General features: G+C 22.8%; 7 protein-coding genes across 7 annotated transcripts; all 7 read left to right on the top strand. All coding sequences in view use genetic code 6, as the record gives it.

Annotated features, from left to right (window-relative positions):
- Nucleotides 1–2,227: 2,227 nt before the first annotated feature.
- On the top strand, nt 2,228–6,764 carry TTHERM_00621540 (transmembrane protein, putative; the record flags this gene model as incomplete). Its single annotated transcript, XM_001017979.2, has 3 exons — nt 2,228–2,739; nt 2,837–6,294; nt 6,541–6,764. 3 exons carry the CDS (start codon nt 2,228–2,230, stop codon nt 6,762–6,764), a joined length of 4,194 nt encoding a protein of 1,397 aa, XP_001017979.2.
- Nucleotides 6,765–7,782: 1,018 nt separating this feature from the next.
- On the top strand, nt 7,783–9,126 carry TTHERM_00621530 (flavin containing family amine oxidase; the record flags this gene model as incomplete). Its single annotated transcript, XM_001017978.1, has 1 exon — nt 7,783–9,126. One exon carries the CDS (start codon nt 7,783–7,785, stop codon nt 9,124–9,126), a length of 1,344 nt encoding a protein of 447 aa, XP_001017978.1.
- A 1,349-nt stretch (nt 9,127–10,475) lies between these two features.
- On the top strand, nt 10,476–11,813 carry TTHERM_00621520 (flavin containing family amine oxidase; the record flags this gene model as incomplete). The annotated part of the gene is made up of 1 exon (XM_001017977.1): nt 10,476–11,813. One exon carries the CDS (start codon nt 10,476–10,478, stop codon nt 11,811–11,813), a length of 1,338 nt encoding a protein of 445 aa, XP_001017977.1.
- A 526-nt stretch (nt 11,814–12,339) lies between these two features.
- On the top strand, nt 12,340–12,564 carry TTHERM_00621510 (hypothetical protein; the record flags this gene model as incomplete). Its single annotated transcript, XM_001017976.1, has 1 exon — nt 12,340–12,564. One exon carries the CDS (start codon nt 12,340–12,342, stop codon nt 12,562–12,564), a length of 225 nt encoding a protein of 74 aa, XP_001017976.1.
- A 2,861-nt stretch (nt 12,565–15,425) lies between these two features.
- On the top strand, nt 15,426–16,169 carry TTHERM_00621490 (hypothetical protein; the record flags this gene model as incomplete). The annotated part of the gene is made up of 1 exon (XM_001017974.2): nt 15,426–16,169. Exon 1 carries the CDS (start codon nt 15,480–15,482, stop codon nt 16,167–16,169), a length of 690 nt encoding a protein of 229 aa, XP_001017974.1. The 5' UTR covers nt 15,426–15,479.
- Nucleotides 16,170–17,957: 1,788 nt separating this feature from the next.
- Nucleotides 17,958–20,244, top strand: TTHERM_00621480 (hypothetical protein; the record flags this gene model as incomplete). The annotated part of the gene is made up of 4 exons (XM_001017973.2): nt 17,958–18,062; nt 18,118–18,133; nt 18,210–18,614; nt 18,884–20,244. The coding sequence occupies exons 1-4, from the start codon at nt 18,012–18,014 to the stop codon at nt 20,242–20,244; spliced, it is 1,833 nt and encodes a 610-aa protein (XP_001017973.2). The 5' UTR covers nt 17,958–18,011.
- A 975-nt stretch (nt 20,245–21,219) lies between these two features.
- TTHERM_000621479 (zinc finger, C3HC4 type (RING finger) protein) lies at nt 21,220–22,764 on the top strand (the record flags this gene model as incomplete). Its single annotated transcript, XM_012798102.1, has 7 exons — nt 21,220–21,237; nt 21,294–21,527; nt 21,583–21,704; nt 21,760–21,928; nt 22,109–22,216; nt 22,267–22,468; nt 22,538–22,764. 7 exons carry the CDS (start codon nt 21,220–21,222, stop codon nt 22,762–22,764), a joined length of 1,080 nt encoding a protein of 359 aa, XP_012653556.1.
- Between the last annotated feature and the right edge of the window lie 73 nt (nt 22,765–22,837).

Genomic DNA, 22,837 nt, shown 5'->3' with positions numbered 1-22,837 from the left:
TTTATCCACTAAAATGTAATTTTTTATAAAAATATTAAATATCAAAATATTTTTTTTGTACACAAAATAAAGTTAAACTATAAGAACCTTATTTAGATAAATAAATGCCAACATTTGATTATAATCTGCAAATATAATCAATCCTTATTAATTAAGGATCAAGGGTAACCATTTTTTAAACAAAATAGAATTTAATTATAAACACTTGTATTTTTAAAAATTTATTTGTTTGTTTGTTTGTTTGTACCCTAATTAAAGAGCTAGAATATACATAGGTAATTTATTTAAAAAATTTACAATTTGATTCTAAAATTTAAATACTATTTTCTCAAATTAACACTTATTAGTGGAATAGGATATATTATAAAGCTAAATAAGATATACCAATTTCTCCTCATTAAAAGGTAAGGTAGATTAAATTACAAAAAAAATAATCATTTTTTTTTCTATTTCAGCCTTAGGAAGATAGGTTAAGAGAAGATAATTTATTAATCAGTATCTACAGATTAGATTTTTTCAATAATTTAATATTTTTTATCTCAAAATTCAATTTATTTTCAAATTCATGAGTATCCAGAAGAGAATAAAATAATTGTAATTTTATTTATAATTCTTTATTAAAAATAAATAAATGTTTTTAAAAAATGTTTGTAAATTTTAAGATAATTTATCTACCTATTAACCTATTTAGTCAATATTTTATTACCTAATCTAAAGAAAATAAAACTTATTTAATTTAACAATAATTAATCCTAAAATAGAGTGAGGAGGGGTTCAGGTGCTATCTCTAGTAAAGTAAAGCAATCCATTTAAATACATTGCTTAACTAAACTAATTTTAGAAAAATTTTAATTCTATACTACTATGCACTATAAATCAATAAATAAATAAATGAATGAATGAATGAAGATTTAAGATAGATTATAAGCAAGCTATAAATAAGTTTATTTATTTATTTTTATAATTGAATTATTATTTTTTATAGCTATTATATGAAATTTTTACAAAATAAATGAACTAAAATTAATTACCTATATTGTTCGTCTGTAAAAAAAGTAAATTAAAATTTCATCATTTATGAAACAAAAATAGCTATTAAAGATATGATTTAAACTAGACTCAATTAACTATTATTAGAGACTTTGATTAAAACTAAATAGCACTTGTTTATAATCATTAGTTTATTAGACTAAAAATTGGACTAATAATTACTATTAATTAACAATTTTTTTTTAATAGCTATTAATTATTACTTAAAGCGAAGTATTTTTATCTAAAAAATGTTTTGCATTTATTTTTTACTTCCAAAAATAGATAGAATTTAATGAAAAATATTATTTTTAAAAATGTTAAAAAGACTACTTATTCTTAGCTATTTAATAATTATAAAAATCATTTAGTTTAAAATCAATAAAAAATTTTTGTAATTAAAAAAGTAAAAAAATGAAATTTTAAATAATTTATTTAATGTTTAAATTATTCTATTTTCTTTTTCTTCTATAAAAATATCATTTTAAAAATATCTAACTTGATATCTTTTAAATGAATTGATGCCTATTTTTGGAGTATTTTTTATTTTAGAATCATCAAATAATATTGTGAATAATATTGAAAAATGGTAATAGTTGTAATCTAATAAGGACGGACTCAACTTTTTCTATAAAGATTTATTTTAATATGTAATTCTACTAAGTATTATTTAAATTTTATTTAGAAAAAATAAAATATTATCTGATCATATCTAAAATACTATCTTAAAAAATCTAAAAAGTGAGGCTTCAAACCAGTTTTTCTAAAATAGTTTTTAATTTAGTTTGTTTCTTTTTTGAAAGTTATCTATTTTTAAGTAAAAATATTTCAGTTCTAGAATAACTTCAATAAAAAGATTTGTATGGTCTTTTAATTGTTCTAATAACTCTATTTATTTATATAAATTGTTTATAAATTGGACTATTTCTCGGTTACCAAAATTATAATTTAATAATATAAAATAAATAAAATTTTACTTTGATGAAGGCACTATCTCTCATTTATTAATGTAATACTTCTAAATAAAACCAATTTGTATTTATCTTTATTATTCCATATTTTTATTGAAATAAATAAAGTTCAGCTAATAAACATCCTCGTTCTGATATCTGTAAATTGTCTTTGTGGTATTTATGATGGCCATATGTATCACGTACCTTATGGTATGTCTTGTGAGATTTTTTAAAAAGAAATATGGATGAATCATGTTATAACTGAGCTAAAAATCGATGGAGTGCTCAAGATTTTAGATCATGCAAACATTCACATCAAGTTTGAATAATTAGTTTTCGGAAAAAATGGAATTCTTCAAATTGGAAACACTTCTCCTATTTTAAATCACTATGTTATTTTAGAAGAAATAGGAGATAAAATATGCAGTGATAACTAAAATACGCAGGGTATTTTTATCATATAATCTGCTAACTACGAATACAACCACTTGACTGCTCCTGTTTATTAAGGCTCTTCAACAATCAGGCAATCTCAATTTAGTTCTCATTTATACATAAGCTAAGAAGTCTTTATTGTAAATACAAGCAATTTGATCTCAGAAAATCATACTGTAAAGTCTATCAATCAAAAAGACATCTAATTTTATGAACAAATTTAGAATGATTTTATAGATGATCCAAGCAAATATTAGTTTTACATTAAGCATCAAAGGATTATCATTTATCACAAAAGAAATCTAGGTGTTTTCTTCAAAAAGTATTATTCTTTTTATATTTATTCTATTTTAGATTATTTAACTTCTTTTCTAATTAAGTTATTTATTTTTTATTATTTCCTTATAATTCATATAAAGTATGTGCATTCTAGGCAAAGAAAGCCTTTTTAAAGGCGTTGCTTTTATAGATATCAAGGCGATCAATTTATAAGATTCTACTTTCACTCATAATATTGTATACGATTAAGAAAAGCTACTAAAATAAAATTAAAGTAAAAGAAGTATTTCTTTGCATAACATCAGTGTTATGAATATCTTTGCTCAAACTAAAGATTTGGTTATTTAAATTAGTGAGAAGAGTTCCTCTTTTTAAAACAATTTATTCTTCTCAAATACCTGCTTGGAATTAAAATTAGAGTCATCTTTGAGTTAAAACTTATTCATAAATTCAAATATTAAGCTTACCTTTTAGATACCATTACAAATTGAATTGTAAGATGTTTAACTGCACAATTCTTTGATGACATTTAATGAAGAAAATTAAATATAAATAATTTAAATAGAGAACTCAATTTTTGCCTAGATGAACAACATAAAAATACCTACAAAAACTAAAGTGCTTAAAATCAAAAATTCTTAGTTTGAATAGGTAGTTATTGATACTTCTCAATGTATTGATATTATGTTGCTTTATCTCTCTGAGAATACTTTTCTTTGTAATGGAATTGTTAAAAGTCCTATTTTGGTTCCATCTCTCTAATCAAGAATTTTAAACTAAAAATTTGGATCTTCCTCTTTTCTATCTAAAAATACTTTCATAGGGTATACTCATAGTGTTATGAGTTAGCCTGATTTCTTAGATAAATATGTTGAAAAATAAAATCCTCAAAGTTCGGAAACAGAGGCCTTTGCATTTTTGTTAGAAGCCAATAATTTCATTGCAGACAAATCAACTTTTCTAGAAAATGAAAATTTTTATTTAAACTAAAAGAAACCTATATTTAATGTAGAAAGTATTTAAGTAAATTTAAATATAGTAGATACTAAATAATTATTTTATATTGAAGAGTATAACTAGAGGAATGAATTTCTATAAATATAACAGATTAATTATTTAAATAGTGGATATCACTTAGATTATAATCCATTTTATTTGTAAGTTATCAATGTATAATTTGCTTAAGAAGTGCAACCGGTCTATAAAATGTATATTTCGAACAATGAAGATTATATTTTTGAAGCTAGTGACTCTAAAATGCAAATTATTAGGTATAAATATAACACAATTTCTTTCAGATCAGCTGAAGACAAAAATGTGATTTATGATGTCTAAAACCTGTAATTGTAAATTACATCTTTAAAGTAAAATAGGAAATCAAATAGATACAGATTTTTCATTTAAAATTTATCCCAAGCAATTAAGAAAATAACAGCCACAATCCTAAATAATTCAAATGAAAAAACTATCAGCTTTGTAGAAGGTTCAAAATCTTTTTCAAAAAAAGGAATTAGTTTGAATAGATTTCCAAATTAAAATTTGATATCTATAGAATGGAAATAACTTAATACTCTAACTCAATTAGAAATATCATTTGAGCTTTGCGATATTGGCTAATTTTTAAATTTATCTACAAATGAATGTGTCTAATCTTGTTCTGACAATTAAAATAAGCTAGGCTTCGTTTGTAAAAATAAATTTCAAAATACTTATAGCTTTTATCTAGAGCAATTGAATGGAGGATAAAATTAATACATTTAATGCGGATATGGATGCAAGGTATGTGAAAATAAGTAATCATGCTTGGAATGTTATGAGACTTTTAAAGTGGATAGTGGTAAATGCGTAGACACTTGTAACCAAAATGAATTCTATAGCAATAATCAGTGCTAACAATGCTTCGAGGGCTGCCAGAATTGTGATTCATAAGACAACTGTAATGTTTTACAATCACATAAGATTGACAGCGTAGGTAAAAAATGCACTGATGGAGAAATAAGTTTTTAAGGAAATTGTTAAAAATGCTCAACTGAGTGCCAAACTTGTGTAGGATAATCTTTTTTTGATTGTACTTCATGTTCTGAAAATTATAGTCTATTCAAGAATTTATGTATAAAAGCTGTAGATAATGTGCTATCTAGAAATGAACTATGTTAACCTGGATACGGATATGAAGGAACTTCAAATAAATGTATAAAGTGTTAAGAAAATTGTTTAGAATGTGAAACTTAAACAATAGTTCGTGGAAGTAAAGGTATGGTATGCAACACTTGCACTTAATAGTCCTATCAAAACGGTGAAATCTTATTTATGAAGTGCGATAAATGCCCTCCAGGCCATTTTAACAGGCTAAATAAATGTGAAGAATGCGATAATAGTTGTGATCAAGAAAAAGGTTGCTTTGGACCTTCTAGCTTTCAATGCAACAAATGTAAAGCAGGGTATTTTAAACATAGTTCAACTAATGAGTGTTTGTCTTGTAGTGAAAGTTGTTTAGAATGTGAATAAAATAAGGATAAATGTACATCATGTCCTTAAATTAATCCTATATTACATAACAATATTTGCTTAGAAGAATGCCCAAGTGGGTTTTTTTCAATAAAAGTAAATGATATTTTGAATTGTCTTGAATGTGACAAATCAATTTGTAAGGAGTGTAAAGATTAAAAAGCATTTTGCACTAAGTGTGCAGATTATTCAAAAATTCTATTTGAAGGGGAATGCTATGATGAGTGCAAATAGGGGTTCTTTTAAGATGCTTCAGGAGGCTGCTCTCCCTGTGATTAATATAGGTGCAAAAATTGTGTTTAAACACCATATAAATGTACGAGCTGTAATAATAATGAATTCTTAATAGATCATAATTGTTATTAGAAATGCCCATAGGAAGGGTATTTTATTGATAAAAGTGCTGATGATTTGCAATGCAGAAAATGTCCTGATACTTGTAGAATCTGTTAAAATAGTGATGAAAATCCAAAAGATATCATATGTATATAATGTGAACTTGCCTTAGTTTTAGTAAAAGGTTAATGTGAGGCTAAATGCCCAAAAGGCTTTTATGAAACATATTTAGACAATATAATTCAATGCTAAAAGTGTATTAATAATTGTAGCTAGTGTCTTGAAAAAGAAGATTTTTGCATATAATGTTTAAATGGTTATTTTTTGTTTCAAAACAAATGTCTAAGCAGCTGTCCTGCTGGGTATTTCTAAGACACTTCAAAAAATCAGTGTATAAATTGTATTGATAAAAACTGTGAATCATGTAGCAATCATATTTTTTATTGTTCTAAATGCTAAAATGGATTTTTTTTGCAGCAAGGGTAGTGCATATAAACTTGCTCTGTAGGATTTTACTCAACAAATTTAAATGGAGTGCTAAAATGCTTGAAATGTGATAAAGAATGTGAAGAGTGTAAAGATGGTCCTTCTAATTGTACTAAATGTGAAAAAAGTAGCTATGTTTTTGAATAAAACTAATGTCTCCTTTCTTGTCCTCTTAACACCTATCCTGACATACAAAGAATCTGTTAGCCTTGCAGGTAAGAGTGTACCAAAGGATGTGTTGGACCTGATTTAGAAGACTGTTTGGAATGTAAAAAATTAATATATTTTTTCTTTTTTTTTATTTGAGTCCTATTATTTTTATTTTTTTCAAAAAAATTACTAAATGCAATAAATTTTAATCTTTTTAAGATATAAAAATCAAGAGGAGTATTTTTAATACAAAAAAGTATCTTCTGCTAATAAAAAATAAATAGTATTTTTAAAAAGCTGTTTTTGGGATTTTAAATAATGATATTTTATATTTTTTCTTTAAATTAATGAATATTTATAAAAGAAATATAGATAATTCTACAAAAGAATAACGATGCTCTATATGTTGCAATTTTCTTTCCAATATGCATAATAATAGCTATCACATGCATATATATATACCGTTTGTTTAAAAAAAAATAATAATAAGCTGATAATAACAACACTTAAGAAAAGTATAAAAGATAAAGCACTGATGTACTGACTCTAGTTTAACTAGAAAATGTTGAAAGCATTAAGCCTAGTTGAAATTTAAATAAAATTAAATTAAATTAAATTTCAAGCTTTCAATACTCAATTTGTATCATTAGTGTATACATATTCATTAACTGTAGGTTTTTTTTTATTAAAACTTATTTACGTGAATGTTAAAAATTATTTAATTCTGTTAGTAAATTTAGAGTGAAAATTTTTTATGTGAAAAATTGAGATTCAAAATTGAGGATTATCAATATATAAATATTTTGAGATCAAAATAAATGTAGAATTTTTAATATTAAAAATAGATTTTATAAAATTTAAAATTTGTGCATAAATTAATATTATAATAAAAATGTGTATATATCTATCTATCTATCCAATTATAGATTAAATATTTAACTTACATTTTGAAATTGAATTTGAAAGAAAAGAAAAATCTAAAAATAAATTTTGGAAATTAAAAAATAGAACATAATTTAAAAGAATTGTAAATATTTTTTTTAGGGGCTCACTTTTACTTCTAAAAAATAAATTAAATAAATCAATTTTCACTATAATTTAATTAATTGAAAATCGAGTAACCTCATTTTAATATATTTTTAGATATCAAAAGTAAAATTCGTAAATAACCTTGTCTTATAAGATTTTCATCACTATAAATAACTTTTCAGGTATTAGATTGTTAGTGAAATATTTTACTTAATACTCAATATTAAAATAAACAAATTTATTAAGAGATGCTTTAATAAATTGATTTTATTAATAATTTATTATTTATTTTTCAGCTCAATTTTATAACTCATAAAGCATTTTCAAAATGGTAAATTTATTATTATAATTACGCTAAATTTTTGAAATACTTTCACTTTTTCTATTATAAACTTATTTCTATATACATACCCTAATACATTTTTTAAGATTTATTTATATCAGGAATGATTGGTGAGCGAATTAAGATTACATAAGACTCATATATTAAAAATAAAGGAAAGTCAATTTTTTACTCTTTAAACCTGCAAAAACAAACAACTTTAATATTTAATATAAATAATTATTTTAAATTAAAATGGAAAGAATCTAAAAGACAGTAATTGTAGTAGGCTCAGGTATTTCTGGTCTTAGTTGCGCTTATGAACTTTTAAAAAATGGATTTACAGTTCAAATTTTAGAAGCTCGTCATATTCATGGAGGAAGAATATCGAAAAATTCTACTTTTGCTGATTTTCCAATAGAGACTGGGGCTGAAGAAATTCATTTACCAACAAAGTATTACAAGATAGCAAAAGAAGTAGGAGCTAAATGTGAATCTGATTCAGACTTTAATTCTTACATTGAAGATCTTCCTAAAAAAGGAGAAGACTTATCTATGGGTAGTGGAATTCTTATTGATGAAGAGGATTTTTATGATAAATATAAGATAGAAAAATTTTATAAATCTATATTAAAAGAAGAAGAAAAGAAATTTCTTAAAGATGATATGTCTATCTTAGAATATTTTAAGTTTAAGCAAATTGATGATAGATTGATATAATTTTATGAAACAGTACTCGCAAATGAGTATGGCTCAACTCTTCAAGAAATGTCTATAAAGGGTTATGCAGAACATGAATTGAATTGGGAATATGAAGAAAAAAGATATGTAATAACTAATATGTCTCATTTTGATGTCGTCGATCGTGCTTTCTCAACTGTTCTACCATTTGTAAAATACAACACTCCAATCAATTATATAGCAATATAAACTAATTAGCTTCAAAATCAAAGCAATGGAGTTACTTTAGTTGATGCGTATGGAAATGAATACAAAGCTGATCATGTTGTTGTGACTGTTCCAGTTTCTCAGCTTAAAAATGGATCAATAAACTTTGTTCCACCTTTGTCATAGGAGAAGTAGAGAGCAATTCAACTTTTGTAAATGGGTAAAGGAGGAAAGTTGCATATGAAATTTAAAGAAAAATTTTGGCCTAGTGATTACTATGCAGTAGTTCTAAGAACATAAATAGGATTAGTATGGAACTGTTCTTACCATCGTAGTAAAAAGAGTTTAGTATTATGTGCTTTGATATCTGGATAGGCTTCAATCGATATGAATGATCCTAACAAGCGCAAATAATTGATGAGTGAATTATTTGTCAAACTTCAGTAAGTATTCAAATTAAAAAAGAATGTCGAGGAGTTATTGGAAGATTATATTTGGACTGATTTCAATACAATGAAATATATTGAAGGAACCTATACCTACCCATCTCTTAATTTAGGGTTATTTAGAAATATTTTAGCTTAGCCCGTAAATAATTAGATATTTTTTGCAGGAGAAGCAACAGAGCCCTTGTATTATGCAACCATAAATGGTGCCTTAGACAGCGGTGTAAGAGAAGCCTAAAAAATAATTTCATTATATAAAAAATGAATGTAACAATTCTAAATAAAATTTTATTTGAAAACAAATATTTATTTTTGTTTTTTTGTGGTTTTCATTTAACTTTTCAGAAATAATTTCAAATTCTAACAATTTTTTACAGAATATTTTTTTTGATATGCTCAATAATTCAATCTATAGTTTTTTAATCTTAATTGAAGAATTCATATTAAATTTTTATCTTAGTTATTTGTTATTGAATTTATTAGTTTATATTTAACAATTTTTTTATGAAATATTTAAGATACATACTATTGCTTTAATTTTTGAATAAATATGAAATTCTGTTAAAAATATATAAAATATAAATTGATAACTATTCTTATCTTTATGATTTAAGAAAACCTAATTTATTGTAAAATGGAACTAATTTTAGGAAAATTAATATTTTTGTTCATAATTGATCAGAAGATATTTGAGCTAAATTGTAAATTTACCAAATAAGATTTTCACAGAATCAAAAAATATTTAGATTACTTAAAACTATTGATGGATTTTTTAGGAAACGAATAGAAAAGTAAGTAAAATTAAATCTTAATTTTTGAAAATTGGGAATTTGATTAGAGAGAATTATGATTTATGATACAATCTAAATAAAATCATTTTTTAAACTTTTTTGAGTTACAAAAAAATTTTGAATGTTTGAATAATTTAAATAAATTAAGCTTACGATAAGTATAAGTCTATATATTTTTTGATCTATTCTAATAAAGAATAATATATCTTGCCAACTAATCAATTGATTTATAAATTTAGATTACAGTAGAAATTGAGTAAATTAACCATTTTACAATTGATAAAAACAATTAATTTATTCCTTTTAATTTCTAAATGTTAATTTATTGATTAAAATAGATTAAATATTGTTTGAAATATATCCTTTTCAAAGTCTATAAATTAAAAAAACAAATAATTTATATTCTATTTTTTTTCTTTATGTATAATTAAACTTACACAATTTTAATTTTAATTTAAGGATTATTTGAAGTTTGAAAAATACCTATTTAAATATAAAAAATTTTAACTTATCAACGAATTTATTTTTTTAAATTTTATTATTTTTTTCATCAAAATTTAGGGATCCTTAATTCATAAGCAGTGATATTATTTATTATAAAAATGTTTTATGATAATTTTTAAGATTTACTATTTACTAAAATATAAATTAATAATATTGTAGACTTGAATGTGATTTAAAAATTAATCATAACTCGTCTAAAAATCTTTTATAAAGAGTGGTTATCAAAAAATCTAACTTTAAAGGATAATCAATTGAATTTCTAATTTAATGTAATTGCAAATTTTAAAATAATAAATCATATAAAAAAATAAATAAATAAATGGATTAAAATTAAAAGAAAGTAATTATTGTTGGCTCTGGAATAGCTGGCCTTGGTTGTGCTAATGAACTTTAAAAAAATGGGTTTTCTGTTTTAATTTTAGAAGCTCGTAATATCCACGGTGGAAGAATTTCTAAAAATACAACATTTGCTGACTTTCCTATTGAAACTGGAGCTGAAGAAATTCATCTCCCTACTAAATACTACAAATTAGCAAAATAAGTTGGCGCTAATTGTGAACCTGACTCTAATTTTGACTCATTTATTGAGGATATTGGAATAAAAGGAGAAGATATTTAAAAAGGTAATGGAGTTTTGATTGAAGAAGATGATTTTTATGAAAAATACAAATTAGAAAAATTCTATAACTCTATAATGAAAGAGGAAGAAAAAAATCTTCTTTGTGACGATATGCCAATCTTAGAATATTTTAAAATTAAGAATGTTGATCAAAAATTGTTTTAATTTTATGAAATGGAGTTAGCAACAGAGTATGGATCTACGTTAAAAGATTTGTCTATTAAGGGCTATGCTGAGCATGAGTAAAGATGGGAGTATGATGAAAAGAATTTTATAGTTACAAATATGTCTCATTTTGATGTGATTGAGCGTGCTTTTGCTACTGTTCTTCCCTTAGTAAAATACAACACACCAGTTAATTACATAGCAATTTAAACAAATTAACTTCAAAATAATGGAGTAGTTGTATGTGATTCATTTGGTAACGAATATAAAGCCGACCATGTTGTAGTTACTATTCCAGTTTCTTAACTAAAAAATAACTCTATAAACTTCATTCCACCTTTATCATAAGAGAAACAAAAAGCAATTTAGCTTTTGTAAATGGGAAAGGGAGGAAAGTTGCATATGAAATTCAAAGAAAGATTCTGGCCTTCTGACACTTATTCTTTAATTCTAAGAACTTAAATAGGATTAATATGGAATTGTTCTTATCATCGCAGTAAAGCTAGTTTTGTTTTGTGTGCCTTAATTTCTGGATAAACTTCTATTGATATGAATGATCCAAATAAGCGCAAATACATGATGAGTGAATTATTCAATAAATTGTAATAAATATTTAAAGTAAAGAAAAATGTTGAAGATTTGTTGTTAGATTATATTTGGACAGATTACAATACAACAAAGTATATTGAGGGTATTTATTCCTATCCATCTCTTAATTTGGGCTCTTATAGAAGTGTTTTAGCCTAGCCTGTTAATAATTAATTATTCTTTGCAGGAGAAGCAACTGATCCTAAATATTTTGCAACAATAAATGGAGCATTAGATACCGGAATTAGGGAGGCTTAAAGGATTATATAACTATATAGCAAATGAAAATAAATCATTTTTTACTTAAATTATATCCTTATACAAATATTCGCTCTTAAGAAGTTCCTTTCGATATTTTAATGTTTTTTTAGACACTATTCAGCTTATATTTTGCTTTTATTTAACTTTGTAAATTCATATAAAAAAACAAATAATTATTTAATTTTAAAATTAGGATTTGACATTTATTTATCTATTTTTTGAACTAAGAAATTTTTTTGATAAAGAGTAAACATTTAATTAACTATTTTCAAATCCATTAATTGTGATTTTACATAATTCTCCTAATGTTTTCTAGATACTATTTTTCTTGCTAAAAAACCAATATTTTAATTTTTTTGATCTCTGACCTCACTTTAATATTACATGTAATTATTTATGGAAAATTTATTATTTAACTTAATTAAAGGTCAATTTATTTCCATAATACAAAGAAGAAAAAATTGGATACCTTGTTTAATTATTTTTATTTAGAAATAATTTAGGTACATTTTTTAATTATTTAAAAATTGCAAATTTCATTACAATAAAAATGGTGAAGTAATCCAAGCATGAAGACACCCAAATAATTAAATAATAGCGTATATTGGTACTTTTTCAGAGTGACATAAATAATTGTAAAGAAATTCACAGAAGAATACAAGCTACTACACCTTACACCCAAAGATCAGGATAATATGTTGTTTCAAAACTTAAGAAAGGAATCTCACTTTTAATAAAAGATCTCATAAATGAAGTTCTGGACTCAACAATATGACAAAAAAAATCAAGATTTTTATTGATTTTGCATATTATTTTATAGCTAAATTATCAAAAACGAGCTTAAAATAAAATAATCCCTATAAAACATCAGAAAATGGATGATTAAAAATAATATCATAGTTTTTGATAAAATAGAGAAAATACCTCACCTTTCTCAATTCCATAAACTATAAATGATGAAATATTCTCTCACACAAGGATGAAGATATGTCTAAAGCTATACTAGATGATGAAATGAAGATCCATACTCAAAAATTGCCCAAAAAGAGTTGGAGATTAAAATATTATCAAAAAAATAGTTTACAAAGCAGAGACACTCTACCAAACTAAATATATGAGCAACAAATCTCGTTGATAGGTAAAACCAAGCTTCAAATTTAATATTTGAGAGATTTAAGCAAAAAATGTCATATTTTTCCAAATTCTAACCTCAGCTTTTTTAAAAATATAACTTAATTATCTTCCTTCAATTAATACAAATCTAATAAATTTAAAACATCAGCCTTTATATTAAAAAAGTATAAATAAATATAATGAGGATTTACAGTATTTACAAACTATTTTAAAATATGAAATTTTTTATTTAATTTTATTTAAAAAATTAATTCAAATTATTTCTAAAATTAATTTTTTTATGATAAGTTACCATAAATTTAAAGAAAGCCCCTTTAAATTGGTATTCGGCTCTTAATGTTATGGAAGAATATTGATTAATTCCTGATATCTTTATTTAAAAATAATTAAATTAAATGTTAGTTTGTTCATTCTACCTACATAGAAGTGTCTATTTTTAAGTATTTTAATGAAAAGCCGCTTTGGATGAAGTTTTAAATACTTTTTTATTATATATTTTTTAAGTCCTAATTAATTTAGAATATATTTAATTATTTATGAATTTTTTGTAGTAAGCTAAATATTTATGAAAGTAAAGAATATTCTCAATATTTCGCCTTTGCATAATTTATCAAAATTTTTTTTGATGTTTTTACTCTTTATTTAGTAGATGAAGAATTAATTAGATTGGCTTGATGGATGGATGGATTGGGTGGCTTAAATTTATTAATTTAATTTAAAATTAATATATATTTTGGAAAATTGATTAAATTTTTTAGTTACTCTACATTTTAATATGTCTTATTTTTTAAAAATTAATTATTTTTTTGGATCTATAATTTTGCCTTACATTTTTAAATATAATCTGATGGGTATGAGGGATAATTCTATTTGAAAAGGCTAAAAAATATTATCTAAATGATATTTTTAAGTATATACTTAGACTAAGAAATAAATAAATAAATTTATTAATGTTTTAGATTTAAATAATAGAAATAAATACATTAAATCGAACCAAATTTCTTAAAGAGCAGGTAATTGATAAATTAATGACAATATATCTTAAATTTCTTCTTCATCTGTAATAAATATATCTAAAAAATAACATACTAAATTAATTTTTATCTAAATTATTTACTTTATCGCTTAAATTCTCAACAATTTATGTTGAATTATTTTACATAAAGCCTTACCTATCAAAAACGAATCATTTAGTTACAGCTTACTATTAATTTGAAATGCTATAAAAGAATTTTTTGCAAACAAATTTTAGAAGATAAATTAAAATGGATATTAGTTAATTCAAAAATAAATCTCTAAAAAATTTTTACTTTCAAAAAAAAATCTAATTTTGTTTATTTTCATAGTTCCAAAAGTAATTTCTGTATATTTTTAATCATACACTCTAACTTTTAAATATTTAAATTAACATTGTATTTTCTACATATAAATAAATTTTGCAAACCTAATACTTACTATCAGTTCTAATGAATTTGTGCAACAAACAAGTCTATCAAAGAGTTTAATAATATCTTTCAAATTTTAATGTATTTTTTGTTTTATTACTCAAATATACTTTATATTTTGCAACTACTACATCAAGTAATTAAAATGTAGTTTGTGGTAACACTTTAAATATTTAGAATGATAATAACTAAATAAATTATAAAAATATTAAGATAAAAAAAATATTATTATCTCTCTTTGATATTTCAAAATGTTAAATTATTTTTAACTACTTTTGATTCCATAGCTATTTAGTAAATTTTAAGGATTAAAAAATTAGTATCTTTAGCATCAATAAAACATTAGAAATGAAAGCAGTTAATTATTTAATTTTTAAGTGAGTTAAAGTTACATAAAATAAAGAAAAAAATTTAAAAATAAACTGGCTGGATTAATATTTTATTTAAATAAATAAAAGTTATTTTTTGATTATTATTTTTCTCTTTAGCTTACAAATTTATGATCAAATATACGATTTATAAAAGAAAATTATCAATTTTTACTAGAAAGAAACAAAAAGAAAGACCAAACTTAGAAGTCATAATATATATTAATGTAGATTCTAAATTTGATTGGAGTTCTTTGTCAAACACATTATTTATTTTATTTTATTTTAAAGATTTTAGAAATAAATATTTTACAGTTTTACAGTTTTATGTATTTAAAAGAAAAAATCGAGAAAAAAACATTACTAATTAAAAAAAGTGATTTAAGATTTTTAAATAGTAAATTCAAAATACCAATTTTACTTATAAATTATTCTTAGTTGGAATTCTGATTTTAATTTTAGAATTATTCATTCGTTCATAAAAGATATTAATTAGATTTTAAATTTCAGGACTGATCTGAAAGATTACTTTTTTATTAAAATTGATGCTCCTATATCAGAAAAATCAAAATCTAAATAAAATAAAAGAAATTAAAAATAACTAATTAGATTGATAAATGGATGATTGATTAAAGGATAAATTATGTTTGCTTCAAATATTTAAAAAAATAAACCTAATTTAAATAAAAATATAATTAAAAAAACAATCAAAAAGATTAATTTCCCAAATAACAAAAATATAAATGAAAACTTCAGTAATTTGTTTATTCCTTTTGGTTTCTTTCGTTTTATCCCAAGAAGAACCTGAACCTGCCAAACCTGTCTGGCCCTTAAAATTCTCTTAAGATTTTATTGAAACTTTTTATGGATCTACAAATCACACTAGTGTTGGAGGTTATTACTACGATTATACTACCTACTCTACTCGTTTGGTCAGATCTAATGGTAAATATGACTAAACTTGCAATGGATACAAACAATACAATGAAACAAACCACGTTTGTGAATAAATTATTGTTGGTGAAAATAGATTTATTTTCTATCCAGATGATAACGATTGCTGTTGGTGCTGCAATGAAGCATAAGGATGTGGTGCTCTCAAGCCTCACTGGCTCTAAACAAGTATTTTCTAGGGTAAGACTACATTATACGGTCAAGAAGCTTATCAATGGCTCATCGTTGAATTACCCAATATCAGAAATATTGTTTGGGAAACTACTGAAGAAAATCCTCTTGAAAGAACTCTTTTGAAAATCCAAAGAGGTTCATATGATGAAGTTTTCCTCGCTGAAACTAGAAGATTAGATGATTTCTATCCCATCACTGTTCCTTCTGTTTGTGATGTCAACAATATTTGCCCTAGAGGTTTATGTCAATACTTCAGAGAATAAGCTGCCAACATAACCGCTCATGGTCACGTTCATTCTCATTGATTTAATTATGTATACAGATAAATAAAATGTATCAAAAAAATAAATAAATAAATAAATAAATAAATAACTAGATAAATTTAATTTTATTTGAAGATATATTTTTAATTATGTCTATATACTCATTATCTTTTAAATATGATCAAAAATATTTTTAAATCAATTAAAAACATTTAACATTTTTAGAATCTGATTAAATATTAAATTAGCAAAAGATTTTTTCTTTTGTTCTAAATTATATTTACAATATATATTCTTTTATAAAAATATGGATCAAATTCAAATTAATTTATCAAACCTACATCGAATAAAATAGTTGGTTGTCTAAAAATATTTAAAAAAAGAAATATTATTTGTTCTCTTAAATGCTTAAAAAGTCAACAAATTTAGAACAAAATCACCTAATTTGAATCTTTTTTTTAAACATTTTCTTTACTGATTATTCTAAGAAAATTTGTAATAATAAACTAAAAATCAATAGAATTAAAGCAAATATCTTAAAAAGGAAATACATTAATTAATTTTTAGCTGTTAAGTTTATTTAATTTAATTAAAAAATATATTTGATAAAAAATAATAATTAATTAGCTCAACCTACTATTAATATTGATTAAATAAATTAATATAAAAAGTTTTATTTTTTATAATAAAATAAATAAAAACCTTATTTGCTGACTTTTAAGTTACTTCCTAAAAAATCTACAAAATTTTGTTTTAAAGAATAAAAAAAATTCAATAAAACTTTCAAATTCCAAAAAATCGATTTTCAAAAAATGAAATCTACTATTTATTTTTTAAATATCTCAAAAGATAAGTTTGATAAAATAGTAAATGATAATGATTCTGAAAGATTTCTGTTTGCTCTATCAATTCATATATGATTTATATATGCATTAAATTTATTTACCCTTTATTTTATTTAATAATAACACATACTTACTGATGTACCCAAGTAAATCCTGAATCTACATTTAATTTTTTTTAATACTGTAAAATAGCATAGATCCTCTTTAACAATAAGTATGCATTAGTTTTTCAGCAGAGAATAAAACAAATAAAATAATAATTAAATTATTCTTAATGATTTTGATAACATTTATTTTACTTAAATTATTTTATATGTTAAAAATTTATCAATTTTAATTAAAAAAATAGAATAGTAATAAAAGCAGTAAAAAAAATAGATTTTTGAAATTTCTTATTTAAATTAATATTTAATTATATGATTATTATGAAAATGCTTATAAAGAATATTTAGGTGTTATTATGTGTTTTAAATAAATAATATCCATTCATTCATTCATAAAAAAATAAATATTATGAATATATCACATAAAAAAAATAAATGAGAATCAAATTTATTTTAATAAAAATGACATTAATTTTGCTAAAAAGGTGAAAAATCTTATTATTTTCTATTTTAAATTAACTGAAATCCTTTTATTGATTTTAAAATTAAGTAATTAAATGATAAATTAATTAATTTCTAGATATTTTTAAGATAGCTACTCAAAAAGGAAATTTATTTAGAAAGCTTCTCTTTTTTTTCAAGATCATTTAGAAATGATATAGAAAGATGGTAAATTAAATTTTGAACACTGAAATAGGGAACACTTAATTTGATATTTGACTAGTAAAGTTGTTATAAGTTATTTATTGGTAAGAGTGATGTACATCAATCTTTAGATATTTATAGGTGTTAATTAGTTTTTTAATTTGTTAGTTAGTTAGTTATTTCATTAAAGGGTTTGTTTGGTTTTTTGTATACTGAAAATTTAAATAGTAAATTACAGATACATAATTCAAATAAAAGCAAATACAAAAAGAGAGAGATTATAAAGATAAATGAACAAAGGATTTAACAAAAATGAAATGTATAATTTTGTAGATGACAAGGTAAAATATATACATATTAGCTATAATTAACCATAAATTTTAATCATAATTCTAGGTTCCATTTACTGAAAGTAATAATTTAGTTCATATAATTCCAAGCTATTTTACTTTGAAGCATGTCATAAAATTATATGATTAAATAAATAGGTTACAATAGCAGTTTGATAAGATTGGATTCATTTGAATCAGAAAAAGATATGAACAAGCATTCCAAAAAAAATGATAAGAAGAGCTTATTTTTGAAATATGGCCCGATTGATGGAAATATCATTTACACTTATGGAATAGATGCGAAGATTGGAAAGAAAGGTTCTAACAAAGAAAGAACATACACTATTTATGAAGAAGAAAAATTATTAAACTTTTTAAAATAGCAAGATATTTAAAGAAGAAAAAGTGCTGAAGGAAGCTAATTTGGCTTTTTAAATAAAAGAATAATTGCTCTTGATAACCTTGCTCCCTTTCATCCTAACTATAAACCTCCTGTCAAGCATGGTCAAGATAAATTCTTCCAAGACCAAAGTCCTTCAAGAAGAATAAAAGACTCATAAAGTAATTACAATTAATATTAGATTTCTAAGTGATAGAAAAATAGAAAAAAAAATTAAAATATTGCATAAAAAGTCTTCAATAAATTCTATCCAAAGCAGTTTTAAATTAATTATAGATTTAACTTTAAATACCATCTTTAAAAGATTTAGATTATTTTAGTATGAAATAATTTTCATAAGCTTATGAGATTATTTTCATTCATTCATTCATTTAATTATTTATTTATTTGTTTGTTATTGATTTATTCTAAAATGAATCTTTATTAAAAGAAACAAGAATTCACTAATAGAGAGAGTCAATTGACATGTATGGTGATAATAAAATGCAAAAAAGATTATCAGCTATTCATAAATAAAATATACTTTCTAATATTGTTAATAATACTAACTCTAGCAGCAATAATAATAAAATAGACTATGTTTTAAACTAAGACAGTAAAGTTTTTAGTGATAAAATACCTATTATCGCTTTAAGTTAATAAAAAAGAAATTCAAGAAACGGTGCTTTTTTAAAATAAATTCCCTCAAATACTGGGTCTCCTACAAATGCAAGCAGCAACAACAATAACAATTAATTTCATCAAACCCAAAGTTCATTTGTTGCTTTAGATAAGACTCCCTCGAAATCTACAGGTAATTAATAATAAATTTTAAATGATAACCCACAAAAATAAAATACAGACAAATTAAATTTCTCATCCTAAGAAAATGAAATATAAGAAAGCAATAAGAATGTATTAAATTAGAGAAAAAAATTATTAAATGAACCATAATCGAACTAGAAAACTTTAATTTCGAAAAGTAGGAGGACTCACACTCATTAAGATTTATCAGATATACAAAATAATACAGCTGTTTCTTAGAACCAAAAATTGAATTAAATAGCTTCAAATAAACAATTAAAAACATAGGGCAAAGATGATAATTCTCATTCTTCGCCTACTAATATGGCTGCTGTCTTCTTTAGTGTTCATAAAAATTCAACCAAGCAATCAATTTAAAAGTATATTAACTCCAATGGCTTGTCAACCACAACTACTCTAGGATCCACTAGCTTTTAAGAGAAAGTATAGTAAGAAAAATCACTCCAAACAATTGATTTAACAAAAAAAGATGATTTTCGATAAACAGTTGCAAATAATTTGAAAAAAGAGAAGCTCTTACCATTAAATTTGACAGACAAAAAATAATTAAAAAGCTCTCAATAGTTATTCTCTTCCGTTTATATTTCCCAAAATCCTCTTTACAAAAAAAAAATTAATTAGGGCAAAAGAGTAACTCTACCTGATATACATTTTTAGAAAACTTCACCTATAAATTAATAAAAAACATTGAAAACTATTTCCTAATTTGATTAAAAAGACAGAGAACCTCTGATTTAAAAATCAATGGAAAGTACAAACAACATTTAAAGTCCAAATAATAAATCCCAAAAGTTTGACACAACAAAAAAAATTGCTAAAAAAATTGATTATAAAAACGGAGAAACTCAAGCTTTGAGCAAAAACACTGAAAACAGTGAAACTAAATTGAACTTTAGGAAGTAAAGTTTAAAATAATTGAAGAAACAAGAAATTTCTAACAGCCAAACAAAAAAAAAGTTACAACCAAATTAATAATTTATCAAGTGAAATCTAATTTAACAACATAATTTATAAATAAAACATAGAAATTTAAAAATAAAAATGTGGTTTAGTTTCTTTAATTATTTAGATTAAATAAAAAAACTCTTTTGGTTGTTTAAAAAACAATATTATTTAATATTTATTATTAATATTCTTAACCATTTTAGTTTTTTTATTTAATCTAAATTAATTTTTTTCTGATATAATTTCATTTATTTTGTGTTAACTTGGAACTTTTTATGGCATTTTTATGAATTTTCTTTATTATTTTTGTTTTAAATTCACCAAACTTATCTACATAAATTTTATTTTAAATGTTTGCTTTATATTGCTCTTTGATGTGTGTTTTGTTTTGCTTAATTTATTCTTAATGGCTTTTCAAAGTTTTTAATTTCAGTTTTTTAATTTTTATACAAAGTTTTATGCTATTTTTTTAAAATTAAAAATTTTTAATAGAGGTAGATTGAGTATCTTATAAAAAATGAGGAAAAAAAGTTTTCTATCTGTAAAAAAAATAAAAAAGGTATAATTTAAAATTTTTAAAATGTGAAATTTATTGTAAAATATATTCATTTGTATTATTCATTTGGTTAAAAATAAAATACAAAATGATTTAAATTGTTTCCTAATTTATTTAAGTGTAAAATCCATATTTAAATTGTCTAAATAAAATGAGTTATTTGTATTTTTTAGTTAGTTTGCTATATGATTTATTGTTAATAAATTTGCTTTTATAAAATGAGCTAATCTTTAATGCTTGTTTAGATAGAGGACTTAGAAACAAATAAAATAGATGATTTATAGAGCGACAAACTATTAATATAGATTTATTAGAAAACGAATAGGTAGGTAGGTTTATTTGTTTTTAATTAATTAATTAAGTAAGTATTAAAAATAAATTGATATTATCATTTTTGCAAACAGTAAAATATAAGTAAGAAAGCAGCTATAGCCATTTTATAAAAAGAGAAAGTAGCAATAATGGGAGGCAGAAACTCTGTAAGTTATCATAAAAAAAGCGGCATTAATAATATAATATCATAAATAAATAATAGACAGAATAGCAAATTCCACCTTAGTATGCTCATTTGTCATAGAATTCTAGAAATCAAAACTTATTAAATTAGCTCTACTCATAAAATTAGCTAAATGTTGACTAATATTATCATAACCAAGGTTATTAGGGTCCAAGATAAGGACAGTTAAGAGGAGTTAATACAGAAATTAAAGTTTAAAAAACAATACCAATTAAAGCAGAGCTCATAATCAATAAGAACTCTTTAAAATTAGTAATTTTGAATTGATTTATTGTGTTTTGATTGATAAAAATTGTAACATAAATAGCAAAAAGTGAGTGATAAATTGTATTACTTAAATTTCGAATATAGCTTTGATGTTGAAGCCGATGTTTCTATTTTCTATGGAGGACTTGATCATATAGATGATAAAACAAATACCACATAAAGGTTTCTGAAATGAATAAAATACAATAAGACTATAATTTGTTTTATTATTTATTAGGATTGAAAACAAAACTGGTGAGAAGTTAGGCAATAACACCTTCAGAATTCCTCCTGGAAAGAATTAGATATGGGATGGCTCAAAATACCCACTTGATTTGTCTAAAGTTTCAAAAAGTTAGTTACTTAAATTTGATGGGTGCTTTTAATTCCCTTTGATTATCAAATGCGTAAATTTACATTACAATTTATAGAATAAATATAAAAGCTAAATTCAAAGACTAATTATAGAACAATTATTATTGATTAATTAATTAACTTATTATGTATTATTAGAATAATTGATTTCCTTTTTTTAGAATTTTTTATTTTTTTTCATTAGTAATATGTGATAATATTATCTTTATTAGGAAAAAGTTGACAAATCTTAAGAGCTAAAGATCGTATATACTTATTGCACAATCCAAGAAAATAGAAATCAAGGATTAGGTATTATGATTATCAAGTCTAAATTTGAGGTATTCATCTAATTTCCAATTTTTATTTAGCTAACTTTTATATTTAATAGCTCAATAATTAAGGATACTGGACAGAGGAGGTATATGGAATCGCTGAGTCAGGTTTAAACTAAAATTCTGATAAAGATTGCTCTATTTGCTTAAGTGAAAAAATAGATACCATAATCTTACCCTGTCGCCATATGTGTCTATGTTATGATTGCTGCTAAGACCTAAAAACAAAAGCAAACAAATGTCCAATCTGTAGATAATGTAATAAAATACTTCTATTTATTTTTTCATTATTTTTATTGATTTATTTTGAAATTTATTTTAAAAAAGCTATGTCAAATTTCTTAAAGCTTGTCTAATACAAAGAATAAAATCCTTAGTGGAATCAATAATAGTCCTAAAATTTCCCTCAAGGATAATAACAATAAGGTTAATACTAGTATTAAAATTAAGGATAATACCAATACGGATAACAACAACCTTATGGCCAATAACCTCCTCAAGGACAGTATCCAAACGGATAATAAGGTCCTTATGGGTAAATACCATACTAATGAATAAGAGGATTTATAAATGTTTTGTTAAATAAAATAATATAAATAAAGTAAGAAAGAAAGAAAAATAAATTAA

The sequence above is a fragment of the Tetrahymena thermophila genome (genome assembly GCF_000189635.1).
Source record: "Tetrahymena thermophila SB210 genomic scaffold scf_8254605, whole genome shotgun sequence".
Classification (NCBI taxonomy): Eukaryota; Ciliophora; class Oligohymenophorea; order Hymenostomatida; family Tetrahymenidae; genus Tetrahymena; species Tetrahymena thermophila.
Note: the sequence above shows the minus strand (reverse complement) of the source record. Positions and strands in the feature narration are given on the sequence as shown.